The sequence below is a fragment of the Heterodontus francisci genome, chromosome 23, assembly GCF_036365525.1.
Source record: "Heterodontus francisci isolate sHetFra1 chromosome 23, sHetFra1.hap1, whole genome shotgun sequence".
Lineage (NCBI taxonomy): Eukaryota > Metazoa > Chordata > Chondrichthyes > Heterodontiformes > Heterodontidae > Heterodontus > Heterodontus francisci.
Window position 1 is genome coordinate 27,898,238 of NC_090393.1, and position 15,521 is coordinate 27,913,758.

At 42.3% G+C, this 15,521-nt stretch overlaps 1 protein-coding gene across 8 annotated transcripts in view; it reads right to left on the reverse strand.

Moving 5' to 3' along the window:
* The window catches only part of emid1 (EMI domain containing 1), a 426,608-nt gene extending 412,412 nt beyond the window's left edge, over positions 1-14,196 (reverse strand). For 2 of the 8 annotated variants that reach the window (XM_068054891.1, XM_068054893.1), the window contains exons 1-3: positions 13,477-14,191; positions 3,058-3,174; positions 2,141-2,244 (exon numbers count right to left, since the gene is read on the reverse strand). In XM_068054891.1, the coding sequence (XP_067910992.1) occupies positions 2,141-2,244; positions 3,058-3,174; positions 13,477-13,685 (430 nt within the window). In that variant the 5' untranslated portion in view covers positions 13,686-14,191. Of the gene's footprint in view, positions 1-2,140; positions 2,245-3,057; positions 3,175-13,476 lie in introns of all 8 variants that reach the window. The other 6 variants (XM_068054890.1, XM_068054887.1, XM_068054889.1 and 3 more) reach the window with 6 other exon arrangements.
* Between the last annotated feature and the right edge of the window lie 1,325 nt (positions 14,197-15,521).

Consider the following 15,521-nt stretch of genomic DNA (forward strand, 5'->3'; position numbering starts at 1 on the left):
GGCCGCCGCCTGTAGGTAAGTTTATTTAAATATTTTAAATGTTCATTTGCATATTTAGATGAAGGGCCTGCCACCATGCGGCAGGGGGGCCACACCAAGGTCACGCCGCTGCCGGTAATATGCGGCGGGCCTCTCCCCGCAGCATTTTACTGGCCCCCGCGCCGTGACCTGCAGCATCGAGGGGACAGTAAAATTCAGCCCAATATGTGTATACTACATATTTACCATACATTTTGACTTTCATAAATCAAAAGTTTGTCTAGTATGTTGGGCTGGATGTTGTGGTCTGTGGTGAAGCAACAACACTCACTGCTGACCTCAAAAAAAAGCTGCCTCAAAGATCTAGCCATCTCTGTGCTGGATTTTCCATTTCCCGACATCAGTTTAAGTCTGGCGCCAAGTCAAGGGGGCCTCGAGGCATCCAGAAATAGTGATGTCATCAAGCAGGGTAAGCAGCCAATTACATTCATACAGACAGCAAACCAGGAAGTAAAAACCACAGAACCTGATCTCATCTAAGTTTTAAAACTTTACAGATTGTGTAAATAAATGATTGGGACATACACATCAGATTAAGGTAGAAGATAAACAATCATATACAAATATTAAAAACATTTTAAATGTGAAATTTATAATAGGAGAAACCTGACATTCAGCAAATAGAAAATTACTCTTTCAGGGTCAGTGAAGCTATTCAACAGTTATTATGAACTTAGTATGCTGTTAAAAATACTTTATTCAACAAGGAGTGATTTTTTTCCCCAAGGGTTTTTACAGCAAGACTAAGGTCATAAGATTGGAAATTTTTGTCAGTTCAGTGATTTCTAATTGATTGTAGTCTGGCAGGGCCTCAACAGCGCACCCTCTGGTGAAGCAGGGAACCACTGACAGAAACTTCTGGATTTTGATTTAACTGTGCATGTGCAGACTCCTGAAGTTGCTGTCAGTTTCAGAGGAGTAAAACCTGCAAAAATCTACAGGCCATTGTAATTCATTCTAATTGCTTCATTTTATGGCACATAACTATAATTGAAGCCATACAGTGTTAAGACATGAAACAAAGCCTGGGATTAATGTTCTGAACCAAATTAAAAGAGAAAATCAAGATTAGAGGTGTACTTCCCCACTTTTTCAAAACATGTGCAAATTCTGATTTCTTATAGGAGATGGATTATAAAATTGAACCTATTGCCTACAAAGTACAAAATAGTAACACAATTTATTTGAATTACACAGATTTTGGGGGCTGCTGAGGTGGGGAAATATTTCCTATTAAAAAGTACTCCCAACTTTGCATTGAATTTTTCATTGAAATGGTACCTCTGTTTTTAGAAGAACATCTTGCTTTAATGCATTCTAAGTTAGGTATCTTGAAATAAAGGCACAGCATTTTCTTTACTTGTTTAAATGGCACTAATCCATAAACAAATTGAAGCGCTGACCGTTAATTTTTACAGAACTTCTTACTTCCTAGTTGATAGGGAAGGAGATGTATAAAATGGGGTGTAATTTTATTTGTAAAAGCAAAGCTCAGATTCCACAGATGGCCAAGAATGAGCATGGTTGCTATACCACTGTCATTTTGCACTTCCCTTCAGCTTTGATAAAGGCTACCAACACCTTTTTAATCCTTCTTATGACTGTAAAAGCAAAATGCTCCCCACCTCTGTCAGGTGACAATACATCTTTTAGGCATCCTTTCAAATTTAACTTGCAACACAACTTCTCTTAAGCTAGCTCCCTATACAAGGCCAATGCTGTAGAAGGAGCGGTGAATGATTATGGAAATGAGCTGATACAGGAAAGTTGCTTGCATTAAGTACACTACACGTCCAGCTAGATTGGCACCAGAACTGAGCCACTCTGATCTGACCAGCACCGAAAAATCCACACGAAAGTTTATAAAGGTGACAACATTTAAAAGCTTACACTCATTCAGCCCTCTTTGAACTAAATGCACATACATTATTATTGTTTTATTTAAGAACTAATTTGTTTTGCTCCACACTTCGATACAGTATTAAAATGTCACCTTTGGTAAGAAGTACCATATTGTACTGGTTGGCTTACACAGTATTGAGCAATGCAAAAAGGCAGGTGTCATTCTGTAACATGTTCAAGTGAGTGACACGGGTCTCACCTTCTTCACAGTTGCTCCCTCGGAACCCGACACAGCATTTCCATTCTACGGCTGTCACCGTTTTGTAAGTCAGTCTGTAAGTTGGTCGGATCATCGCTCTGTAACTGGAAAACACAAAAACTATCTGTAAGTCAAGAAATAAAAAGCTTCTCTGCAGCACAGTAGAGGGAATGGGGAAGTGGGCACACACACTCACCATCCTCTACCCCGCCCGCCTATACTTTCTCACAGCTGGCCTGTGGCACGTAAGCAGCACCCTCCGGGTTCTAAAGCCCCAATTTTAGCTCAACAAATTTCATTTATGTAGCACGTTTAATTGTAGTAAAACGTCCCAAGGCACTTCGCAGGAGCATAATCAGGCAAGGTTTTACACTGAGCCACAGAAGCTTGATCAAAGAGGCAGGTTTTGGGGAGCTACTTAAAGGAAGAGAAACAAGTACAGAGGCAGAAAGATTTAGAGAGGGAATTTCAGTTGTTCTGAGATCATGTGAATGCAAGTAATTTCTTTCTTCACGTAAATCAGTTTGTTGGTTTACAATCCGGCTCTTCATCGATTATCAATCAGCTTTACCATCCCTGAATCCCCCACCATTAACATCCTATTAATCAGAAACTCAACTGGATCGGCCACATAAAAAGCCACAGTATTCTGCAGTGAATGGCCTCATCTCCTAGCATTTCCACCACCTACAAGGTGCAAGGCAGGTGTGTGATGCAATTGTAGCACTGCTGAGGACACTCCCAATTAGTCTCGTGCCAAAGTGAAGATAACTTTGATATCATTTATAAGTAATGCAGACTGTATAACAGGTACAAAAGTGACCCAGGGCAGCTAGATTACACAGCAGAGATGCCAATGCCAATGAAAGCAGTGCAGGGGACAGATCGATATGTCTAACATAATAATGCATTCTCACCTGATACCACCAGGACAGCCCATTGGCCATCTGCAGCTCTGATAAACCCTCTGCACGTAGGTTCCATTCTGTACTTGGCAGGACACTGTTTTCGTGACAGTGTAGGGACACCAATTCCTTTAAAATAAAATTAACAATTTAACATACATTGCAAATGATCAAAACTGAATGAGTAACCAATGAACAGAACCAAAATCACTAAAAAGTAAAACTAGCACATTTTACAAAGGAAAAAAACCACAAATTGTTGAGCAATCAAATGACAAGAGTTCTGATTAAGGGACCCACCCGAGGTACTAAATCAATGCCCACTAAGCTGCTGTGTATTTCCAGCCTTATTCTCTTTTACTGTAAAATAATACATTCCCATACAGCTTAAGAACATGACATCAATGTCCATTTAAACATTAGAGATGAATAGGATCACAACCCTAAGAATTGACTTATGTTAAAGCGATTATACAGGTAACCAATCTGTAAATTAAAATAGCATACTGGTCTTCCCCAATGGCTCAGTAGTAGCCAGGATTGTGTGCAACAGAATTCAGAACTACTTGTATGAAAATGCCTTTGCTTCAATATCTGGTCTGTTCTATAAAAGGAGCACTGAATTAGCCTCAGCACCTTTGGATTAGGGATAGGAAAATTAATAATTGATCCCAGTCCTGATTCCTATTCAGTGACTCCTGCTGAAAAGTACAGATCAGGGGCACTGAATGAGAACAGGGTGGGCTCAGTTGAGATTTCGCCCACCCTACTGTTAATGGCTTACAAAGACTCAAGTGTTCAGGTTGAGACACGAAGGCAACAATATTTAGGGGAGGTGGGACGGAGTGGAGACGAGGGATTGTAGGGGACGGAAATATAGGTAAGAAAGGGGCCCTGCAGAATCCAACAGTAGAACCTCGTTTGAATATATGGCAGCCAAACAGATTGAGAGGCTGGCTTTTGGAAGGCCTACGCTAGCAGCCAGGGATTGGGATTGGGATAGAGAGACACAGAGAGAGAGAGACACAGAGAGAGCGAGTGAGCGAGAAAACAGACCGACCCCATTTAGCCTCTTGAGCCTGTTCTGTCAGATCAGGTTCTGATGAAAGGTTATTGATCTGAAACATTAGCTCTGTTTCTCTCTCCACAGCTGCTGCCTGATCTGAATATTTCCGGCATTTTAGTTCTTATTTCATATTTCTAGCAGCGGCAGTATTTTACTTTTATATCCTTCCTAAAGTGTGGTTCCTAGAACTACTCGCAGTTCTCCAGGTGTGGTCTAACCAGGGCTTTGTAGCGCTGAAGAATGACCTTTACCCACCCCCCCCATTGTCTATTCCTCTAAATATAAAGGCCAGCATTCCATTATCCTTTTTGACTATTTTCCATACCTGTTCATGACGTTTTTTTCCCAAAATATACTTTATTCATAAAAAACTGTAAAAAAATACATTACCAAACAGTTCCAAAAAGCACAAAGTCAAAAAATACAAGGAGTGCAAAAGAGATCAGCTTCCTTCAATACAGGAGTGAGTTGCCACACAACCCTTCCATTTCATTTTACATGCTATGTACATTTTACAGCAAACCAAATATTTTCTGGATACAGTTGAGGGGTTTTCCATGGGTCCAGCCCCTAGTTCACCTTGGTGGGGGGACCTTACACAGTGGTCTTTCCCCATTGAGCCTTTGCTGTGGCTGTCCCAAGCTTTAGTGTGTCCCTCAGCACGTAGTCCTGGACCTTGGAATGTACCAGTCCGCAACATTCGGTCGTGGACAACTCTTTGCGCTGGAAGACCAGCAAGTTTCGGGCAGACCAAAGGGCGTCTTTCACCGAGTTGATAGTCCTCCAGCAGCAGTTGATGTTTGTCTCGGTGTGCATCCCTGGGAACAGTCCGTAGAGCACAAACTCCTGTGTTACAGAGCTGCTTGGGATGAACCTCGTCAAAAACCACTGCATCTCTTTCCACACCTGCTTTGCAAAGACACATTCCAGAAAGAAGTGGGCAACCATCTCTTCCCCACCACAGCCACTTCGAGGGCATTGTGCAGAGGGTGTGAGACTCCGGGAATGATCTATGTACCTGTCTCTTTAGATCTCTACTGTTTCTAGCTTTTCACCATTTAGAAAGTACCCTATTCTATCACTTTTAGATCCAAAGTGGTTGACCTTCCAGTTGCCTACATCGAAATCCATTTGTCATAGTTTTGCCTATTCACTTAATCTGTCACTACTTTTTTGTAATTTTGCACTTTGATCTACACTGTGTACAATGCCGCCTATCTTTGTGCCCTTGGCAAATTTGAATATATGGCTTTCTATCCCATCATCTAAGTCATTAACAAATACAGTGAATAGTTCAGGCCCCATCACAGATCCTTGCAGGACACCACTAATCACATCCTATCAATTAGAGTACCTGCCCATTATCCCTGCACTCCGTCGCCTTCCACTCAGCTAATTTCTTAACTAGGCCAATAATTTGCCTTCAAGTCCAAGAGCTTTAACTTTAGAAAACTGTCTGACAAATGGGGGCATTTGTGGGGCTAACATTCTCCTGAAGAATCACTACGAGACTGAAGTTTTAAAATACACTGGCACATTGAGACTTTTTTCTGGGGTTCTGGTTCGTTCAGGACATTTTTTTTTACTTCCTTTTGTCCTCAAAAGTATTTATTTGGATTTTGCCAGTTGTAATTGCTGCCAAACGGTCAGCATTCGCTGTCATTACTCTGTTGCAATTGGCAGCAATAGCTGATGTTTTCACCAGCGTAGTGAAACTCAGAAACCCGGAAGTTCTGGTCAGTGATTCCCTGCTCCTCCATAGGGTGTGTTGTTGAAGTCCCCACAAACTGCAATCGTTAGAAAAATCACTGAACTGACGAGAGCTTCCTCCTTCAAGGCAACATCATTGATTTAAAAAACCCAGAAAAGTTATGCCTTGTTAATGAGGTGTAACTAGATTTTTAACGGCACGTTAAGTCATAGCTACTGCTGTACAACCTCTCCAGCCCTGAAAAATGATTATATTTGTGTAATGCCAATTTTTTCCATTACGATAAAAATTCCGTAGTTTTTTCATAGAATTATTTTTTTAAATGTTTATGAAGGATATTTCAGCTTCTAATATGTTTGTCCCAATCTTTATTGTGCTTTGTAAGACTCATAAAAAGTGAAGGATAGTCAGTCATTTTACTTCCTGGCTTGCCATCTGTGGGAATTGTTCAATACGATTGGCTGGTTACCCTGCTTGATGACAGTACAGTCATTGGCAGCAGATTCAAATTAAAGTTGGGAAAGGGGAAATCCATGCCACAAAGATCACTAGATTGTTGTGGGCAGCTTTCTTCAAAGTTAACAGTGAGCATTGTTGCTTCATTGCTGACTGCAAAATCTGGACCAATTACTTCAAGTTGGGGTGGATGGCTCTCTGTTCATTAGCCATCCACCAGTATCTTGTTCAAGTTAAACTTCTTTATAGGTGAGCTTCGAGAATGATCGCAGTCTGTGGACTTATCTGTGTAGAACATCACTATTGAACCAGAACCTGTGCTTCTAGTAGAAGTTGCTGTTGGCAGTCAGCTGTGGGACTCTAATTGATTGGTTTCCATACTCTGCAATAGTGAAGGAACAAAGGTAGCACCTGTACCATCAACCTGTGTGAGATCAGCTTCTTCAACACTAGTTGTAAATGAGACCTTTATGATCTGTATGGCTCATCAACTTACTGTTTTGAGCAACTAAAGCATCGAATGAGCAATGTGTGAATGCTCTTGACCAATCTTTTATTGCTGCTCAGATGAAAAGTCATACCCTAAAGCTGAGCAGTCCCAGCGTTTTCTGTTTTTGGAACTGCCAGCCTTTTTAGTTACTCCATTTATTATCTTTTAATAGTATCTCTTGTACTGGCAATAGAATTTTTGCCCATTTGGTCTAAATCTAGAACCAAATGCTCATTAAATAAATGGGGGGGAAAAAGACATGAACTTATCAGCAGAGCTTTAAGGAATTCCCAAAGCACCACACATGGAATTAATCATTTTTCGGTGCTGTGACTAGATTGCAATTACTGTACACACAGCAGGATCCCAAAGAATAACCATCAGTTAGCCTATTTTTGGTTGGTGTTGTTTGAGTGCACCAAAATATCTTGCTACTCTTCAAGACTTTTATTGAGTTGCTCAAATCCTGAAACGGGGCTTAAATTCACAACCTTCTGACCCAGAGGTTAATAACTGAGCAAGCTGACGCGTGGCAACATCCTCTGGAATTAATACCCCCGTTTTGCTGCCTATTAAACACTCCAAAAAGGTGAGAGTTCCTTCACATTGTGCCAGGCACTAGCACAACAGCAGGAGCTGACACAGTGTGAATGGAGTTTGGACATGCTTGTTATTGGAAAGAGTCCAACCCTCCTTGGGGCTAGCAGACTGGCGCCAATAATGAATTTGATTTGTGTGGCCTGGGAAGAAAGCCATTTACACCAAATGCTCTGATTTCCTCAAACTCTCAGACTTGGGAGCCTGAGGATGAATGTGGGTACTCTAATTTCCAGACAAAACTCAATTGTGTACTACTTAAATGTTGCTTTATTCACATTATGTTGGACTGTCCCCCCTCCACCCCACCCCACCCCATGTAACAGCAAAACTGGAAAAATAACATAGTTTGCATGTAAAGTACAAAGTATCCTATTTGGCTACCACATTTCCCTATAAAACAACTGTGCCAATATTTTAACAGTAATTATTTGGTTGTGAAGTGTTTTGGGACATCCTGCAATGCAAGTTCTTTCTTTATATGAATTCTTTTTATGCTACCTATTTTTGGAATGAAGATCATTGCACAATAAATGTGGCTTTGAGACCAGTGCCAGTGCTTTGGTGGTTTATTCTGCCCGTAAAGAATTTCCTCCCTCCTCTCCTGACTTGCTAAGACTCAAATGCATTACAGCCTGCCACCCAAGTGGCCCTGCTTCATGTGAGAAATAGGGCAGCATCAGGAAGCTATTTAACTGTGAGGGCATCACCAGTCCTGTCCTAATCAAACATATGAAAAGGTGCACTTCAGGGGTTGCTTGGTAGTAATAAGGGTGATGAAGAACAACAACTACTTTTGTTTATATAGTGGCTTTTAATGCAATAAAACAGCCCAAGTCACTTTACAGGAGCATTATAAAGCAAAATTTGACACTGAGCCATATAAGGAAATATTAAGGCAGAAGGCCAAATGTTTGGCCAAAGAGGTAGGTTTTAAGGAGTATCTTTAGGATGAAAGCGAGGTAGAGAGGTATAGGGAGGCTTAGGCAGCTGAAGCCACAGCTGTCAATTAAAATTGGGATGCTTGAGAGGCCTGAAGTCAAGAAGCACCAACATCTGGGAGTGGCAGTGGGGCTGGATGAGATTAGAGATAGGGAGGGTGAGGCCACAGAGGGATTTGAAAATAAAATGATAATTTTAAAATCAAGGTTTGGTTTAACCGGGAGCCAATGTTGGCACGGGGTGATGGATGAACAGGACGGTGCAAGTAAGGACACAGGCCTGGTTCAACCTTGTTGAATATCCCATTTTCCAAGCCCAAGGGTACTGAGGTAATTTAAATTGCCAATTGCTGTTCTGTTTGAGGTCAGCTAACTCAACATAGACCAGGAAAGATCTTTTTGGACCTTCTGATCTTTCTGGCTAAATCTTTAAGCAATAGGCTGTCATAATTTATAAATAAATATATTTATTTATAACTCCAGAACACTTTTTTTTTGATGAGCTGACATCACACAAATATACACAAAGCTGCTAAGCACATCCAAAATAATACCGCACTGGTATCAGTAATGTGTCAAGTTGATGGTGTGACATGGCTACACTGACATTTCCAAATGCAAACCCAAGTTAATCTCCATTTGCCCCTGTGCACTAGTTTTTAAATCGCATTACCTACCCTTCACCTGCCAACGTCAACTGCTGAAAAACTCTGGTTGACTCTTAATTGACTTCTGAAATGGCCTTGCAAGCCATTCAGTTGTCAAGAGCAATCAGGGATGGGCAACAAATACTGGGTCTTGCCAGTGTAAGCGACCACCATCCAACCCGTGAACTGTATGTAACCTGGCATGTGGGGAAAGTAATGTGTGCAGCTAAAAGTGGTAAACAAGTCCACAGCAAGGACGTAGAAATATGTGCTGAGACAGCTGTGTGGTGTAACTGAACTGTTAAAGGGGAAGTGAATGTGGTGAAACCTGCAAGGTGGTCATTGAGGCATGTCTAAACATATTGCTAAATTCGTAACGGACACATCATGTGGGCTGGTTGCTTGGAGACTGGGGGTCAGAGGAGTGAAGTAATGCCTTGTTATCAGACAAGGGCTGGAGAACAGAGAACGAGCTATGCAATGTGGTCGAAACTTGAGGGGTGAGGCTACCAAAAAAAGATGTCAAAACCGGTGAAAGGTTGACCGACTGTGGCTGATGTAGCGCACCCATGGCGTTAGCAACAGCTGACCAACCAATCACTGTACATCGGGTAGTCAGGTTGGGCCCATCCCGAGCTGATCAAGCAGGCAGCATGCACAAAACAGGGTATAAAAAAGCGTGCTCCGATGTACTGGCTAGCTAGCTCAGGACTAAGTAGTCTGATCAACTACTTGGAGAATTGGAAGGGGAGAACTGATCACCTGCTCCGTTCCGACTCTCAGATGAACCTAAGTAACCTAGCTTACATGGACGGCACAGTGGCGCAGTGGTTAGCACCGCAGCCTCACAGCTCCAGCGACCCGGGTTCAATTCTGGGTACTGCCTATGTGGAGTTTGCAAGTTCTCCCTGTGTCTGCGTGGGTTTCTTCCGGGTGCTCCGGTTTCCTCCCACATGCCAAAGACTTGCTGGTTGATAGGTAAATTGGCCATTATAAATTGCCCCTAGTATAGGTAGGTGGTAGGGGAATATAGGGACAGGTGGGGATGTGGTAGGAATATGGGATTAGTGTAGGATTAGTATAAATGGGTGGTTGATGGTTGGCACAGACTCGGTGGGCCAAGGGGCCTGTTTCAGTGCTGTATCTCTAAACTAAACTAAACTAGATGTGTGAGTCTAATCTCGATCGGTGATAAGATTTTGAAATGCTGAATAAATGTGCTATGTGTGAACAATAATTTGGTAGTCTTGAGTCGTTGATACCCAAAGTAAACCTCCGGACCAGTAATGGGGATAGACTACACCAGCAACGCCCACATCCCATGAAATTTAAAAAAAAACTTGCCTCAAATGTCCCAGGGCACAGACGGAATGCGAAGTGTGACAAAAATGGCATTGTAACCACTTTAAGCTTAAAAAAGAGAAATCGATTAAGACCAATGGCTTTAACACATAAATATCCACGATATGTACAGAAGTTGGGAGTCATGATTTTCAGAAAACCAACACTAATGTCCCAATTACTCAGGCTATGCAGTCGGTGCCATTGGGTGATTTATTTCCACTTCTCTTCTATTAGATTTGCAGCTGTATTTTAGTATTGTCCCATTAAAGGAAAGTAAAATATAAATTTACAGATGTTATGCAAATTTCCTGTTAATAGTTTCACTTTATCCTTTTTAGAAAAAAAGCATCGTCCAGAGGAGATCAATGAAAAGACTGACAGTAGTTAAAGGCTCATTGTATAATATTTTATGTAAATGCTGCTCTAGTAAGTCACCCCATCACAAATTCATGCTTTGACTCAGAGACCGACGATACCACCAGTAACATTAGTACATGTAATACAAACACGTCACTTTAAGGAAACTTTAAAGTCCATCCTCCCGTTCACTTTTGATTGATTCGCAAACCGCGACGAAACAAATTCAACGCCCAAAATGAGTAAACTCCAATCATGTTTCTTGGTGTCGAGTTCAAAGTGTCCTCTCGGGCTGGCTTTGGGAATGAGACTTTTAGTTACTCCGCGCTCAACATTTATTTGTATTCTCCTTCATTAAATCCCCTTTGGTTTTGAAAAGCGTTTCACCAAACTACCTTTGAACACCAAACTTGGAATGAACATTCGCAGAGCATGGCTGCTGCTAACAGCCTCTAAACGTATTATCCCATTCATAAATAATTCAATCAAATGCAGCCTCCAGTTAAGAGTCTCAAACACAGAGGCACCTGGCGCTGGGTCAGTGAGAATCTGAAATGAAACTTAATGGCAAAGCTGTGATGCCCGTGCCTGGCTCGAATTTCTGGACAGTGTCAGGCCAGCTGAAGTAGTGTTAATGTTTACATAACAGAAGAATGACACTGAGGGTTGAGAGTGGTAGTTTGTGGGTGGTTGGGACTGGGACCTGTTATTAGTACGCATGGTCCGGAAATCTATTCAACAGTTGCCACAGGCAATGATGTGATGTCAATAAAACCAAGTGCCTACTGTAAGCAGTATTATAGTATTCTCCAATAATAGGCATTGCATCTTCTACTTTAATCATTAAAAGGAGTTTAACTTTTGAAAGTATAAATTATAAGGTCATTAGACTGGGACTGGATTTACAACTATTTGATTAAGTGGTTCCTTGCGGCTGAATTTCACGCAACAACAGCGTGAAAAGGCCCATCTGTAAAGACCACAGAGATTTCATTAGCTCCCGCTCAGAGGAGATACATTCACTTCCAATTACCGCTGGAAGGAGATGTCAGAAACCCGAATAGAACGAGCCTGACATGACTGATGAGGAATTTATTTTAAACTGACCGCACCATGGTCTTGACTTATTTAAGATGAAGTCCAGCCCGCTCCCGCTGTTCTCAGCGGTCGGAAAGTGTGCCAGATAACTTGTCAGGACAAATACAAACGCGCACCACTGTAATCCCACCATTGAAGTTGCAGACCTACTTTGAAGCAGGCTCATTATTTGGCCTTTCTCCGTTCAACCCCACCCAGTTTTTAGGGAGGGGTACCAGTCAAGTTCGGTTGTAAGACCGAAGAAACTAATGGAAGTTTCATACCTTTGAATACAGACTGCAGTTTTGACTAATTGGCTATTAAAGTTTTTGTGAATCTTAATATACAAAAGCCAACCTATAACATTGCACCACGCAAGTACAGACATTGTCGGCTGGATAATTTCGAATTTACCAAAAAAAAGTACGGCACAGAGAGAGGATTTAATCCTTAACGCAGGATCTAGTGAAGCTTTGAGCCCTGGAACGCAATGTTAGTTTATTGTTAGCTTTCTTGACCCAGTCTTGGAGGGTTCCGGAACATCCCTCTCAATAGCACCAGTGAGTGATGGTGAATGCGGGATGAGCCTGGTACTGGGCTGAGCATTTGTTTTGTTCTTTGGAGATTTGTTTGAGCGGAGGAGGAGGAGGCGGCGTCCTGAATATTCACAGGAAGAAGCGTCTTGGGTTGCTTGAAGGGCGATTAGCACAGCCCGTGTCAAACTTTGAAACCACAAGGGATTGCTCGGCTATTCCGGGAGCGCTGCTCTAAACATTAGATGCTGCTTTTGTACTAAGGCTTTGTGTACGAATGCCAATCATTGTCGTTTTACCCGACAAGGACGATTCCCCATCTTGTCAACTGTCACAAGGCAGTAGTTGGGACGTTTGCTAACTTTTTTTTTTACGTAGAACAAAAAAGTCAGCTTAAATCTGAATAGATGTGAGACAAATCCAATATTACAAAAGACCCACCTTCCATCATATTTGCAATTTATGGCAATACCATAAACCATGCAATAATCTGAATCCATACAACCATCCCGAGTACGGAGGCACTTTGATTCCCCTGGTTTCACATATTATTCAGAAGATTGAAGTGTTGGTTGCCCACGCCACTCTGCTTACACACGTTTTGGCTACTCGTGAGGTTCATTGTAAGAAAGCCACTAAATCCATTGACAGACTCGAAATATCCATTTCAAACAACTCCTTGTGCCAAGCGAAAACAAAAGCCTGTCCTATCTGAACTCATGAAACTTTATCAAGAATTCTAATAGGAGATTAAATATTACAGCTTAAAAAAAAGTTTTGTCAATTAAAACACGTGTTCAGGGCAGCTATTGTAGTAAATGAGTTTTAAATTAGAACAAACGCCTTCGTCTTCTGTAATAAAAGAAAAATCTTATGTAACACTTGTAACGCGATTAAAGGGTTACACAGTCAACCACCTGGATGGCTGGACTGTTTACTGAGTGGGGAATTTAATGTCTAAATCAGGGGAATTAATAAGTGTTGATCCAGCGTTCTGGCCGCACAATTGCTGCACTCTGGATTAACCTTTTCCCGCAGTGAGCTGTTTGTGTTACCCACATCCGGACACAACTAACCACAAGCATTGACCCAGGACCCGTCTGCAGTAATTCACAATCAGCCTTTTGTACCGTATCAGGACTTGTCTTTTCACTCTCCTAAATAAAGGTTACTTTTTTTTTTATTGTTACGAAAGGAGTGAAGCGGAGTTACCTGCGTGTGAGAAACCCATTGCTGACAACTCCAAGATGATCCTTGTTGCTTTGCAATCCCGATGGGTACTTGTACTGAAATCCAGTTCCCCACGACGTGCACACCAGAGGGATTAAATACAGCAGAAAGAAAGTTACTTGGAAGCCTCTCCACGATGCTGTGCACGGCTGGAAATTCCTGAAAGTGCTAACATGCACACTCCCGGCCATTCCCCGTACACTTTCGTTGATGATGCTGGAATATACCTGCACTTCTTAAAAGTACCGCTCAGTCCGCCTCCCAACGTTTGTACGATAGTGGATTCTCTTCACAGCTCCCGTGCGTTGCAGCAATTTCAGCTCCCCACGGTTCTCAGATTGGACAATCAGCCAAATGCTGCAAATATCCGAAGGTTAAGGCTGCCTGGTCATTACCGCCTGGCGTTTGACTCTGTCATTGAGGATGAAACCTGCAAGGGGGTTTTATGGGACTCCTTGGCTCAGTGTGTGAAGACTGAGTGCTGTACCCTGCTGCCTCCACTCTTTTTTTTGTCAGGGCAGCGTGTGTTTTGTAGTTTCCCTGGAGGAATCTATTGACGTCTCGCTGATGGATTGCTGGCAGGGAGGAATCAGACGGGGTTATTCTTTCCAATGGATTAACGACGCGGCGCAATCAGGTCCTTGAAAAGATCTTGCACTCCCCGGCATATCCCGCCCTCCTATTCATCCAGAAAAACGTGGATCGCCTGAAAATGCTTTGCAGGGACAAGCCACTGTCACGCTTCTGCTTTGCAAATATAAATATATTTCACGCACAAACACCTTTCCGGCGCAGCATGTTATGAAACGAATGTCGAAACACCTCGATACTTGGCACAAAACAGCCAAATTATCTAAAAATCGTGCCAGACTTTCAAATACTTTTGAAGTCCCACAACATTAAAGCAGGCGGTATTTTAGCAAAGGGGCAGCTAGAGGGCACTATTTAGTAAAGGAAGAAAGTCTTTATCAAGTTACAGAGTTTCAGATTGAGTGTAGTCAGTGGCTATTCCAACGCAAGGTCAGCCCCTTGAAACGTTAAGTCTGCTTCTCTCTCCACAGATGCTGTCTGACCCGCTCAGTATTTCCAGCATTTTCTGTTTTACATTTCAGATTTCTGGCAGCATTTTGCTTTTGACTATGCCGTACACTGCTTAGTTCAGTGCTCTCTGGCACCGTGGGTACTCCAGGATTTCTTGCTGTCCAATCCCACCCCAATGTATAAAACGCTAGTTAGACCACAGCTGGATTACTGTGTACAGTTCTAGGCACCACACTATAGGAAGGATATGAAACAAAAACAAGAAATGCTGGATTCACTCAGCAGGTCTGGCAGCATCTGTGGAAAGAGAAGCAGAGTTAACGTTTCGGGTCAGTGACCCTTCTTCGGTTCCGATTCCAGCATTTCCAATTACATGTCACTGACCCGAAACGTTAACTCTGCTTCTCTTTCCACAGATGCTGCCAGACCTGCTGAGTGAATCCAGCATTTCTTGTTTTTGTTTCAGATTTCCAGCATCCGCAGTATTTTGCTTTTAATATAGGAAGGATATGATTGCACTGGAGAGGGTGCAGAGGAGATACACCAGGATGGTACCTGGGCTGGAGCATTTCGGTTTTCCTTCGAGCAGAGAAGGCTGAGGGGAGATATGATTAAGGTATACAAAATTATGAGGGGCATTGATAGATTAGATAGGAATAAGCTTTTTCCCTTAGCGGAGGGGTTAATAAGCAGGGGTCATAGATTTAAGGTAAGGGACAGGAGATTTAGAGGGGAGTTGAGGAAAAATTCTTTCACGCAGAGGGTGGTTGGAATCTAGAATGCACTGCCTGAAGGGGTGGTTGAGGCAGGAACCCTCACAACATTTAAGAAGTATTTAGATGAGCACTTGAAATGCCATAGCACACAAAGCTACGGGCCAAGTGCTGGAAAATGGGATTAGAATAGTTAGGTGCTTGATGGCTAGCACAGACACAATGGGCCGAAGGGCCTGTTTCTGTGCTGTATAACTCTATTGGCAAATATTG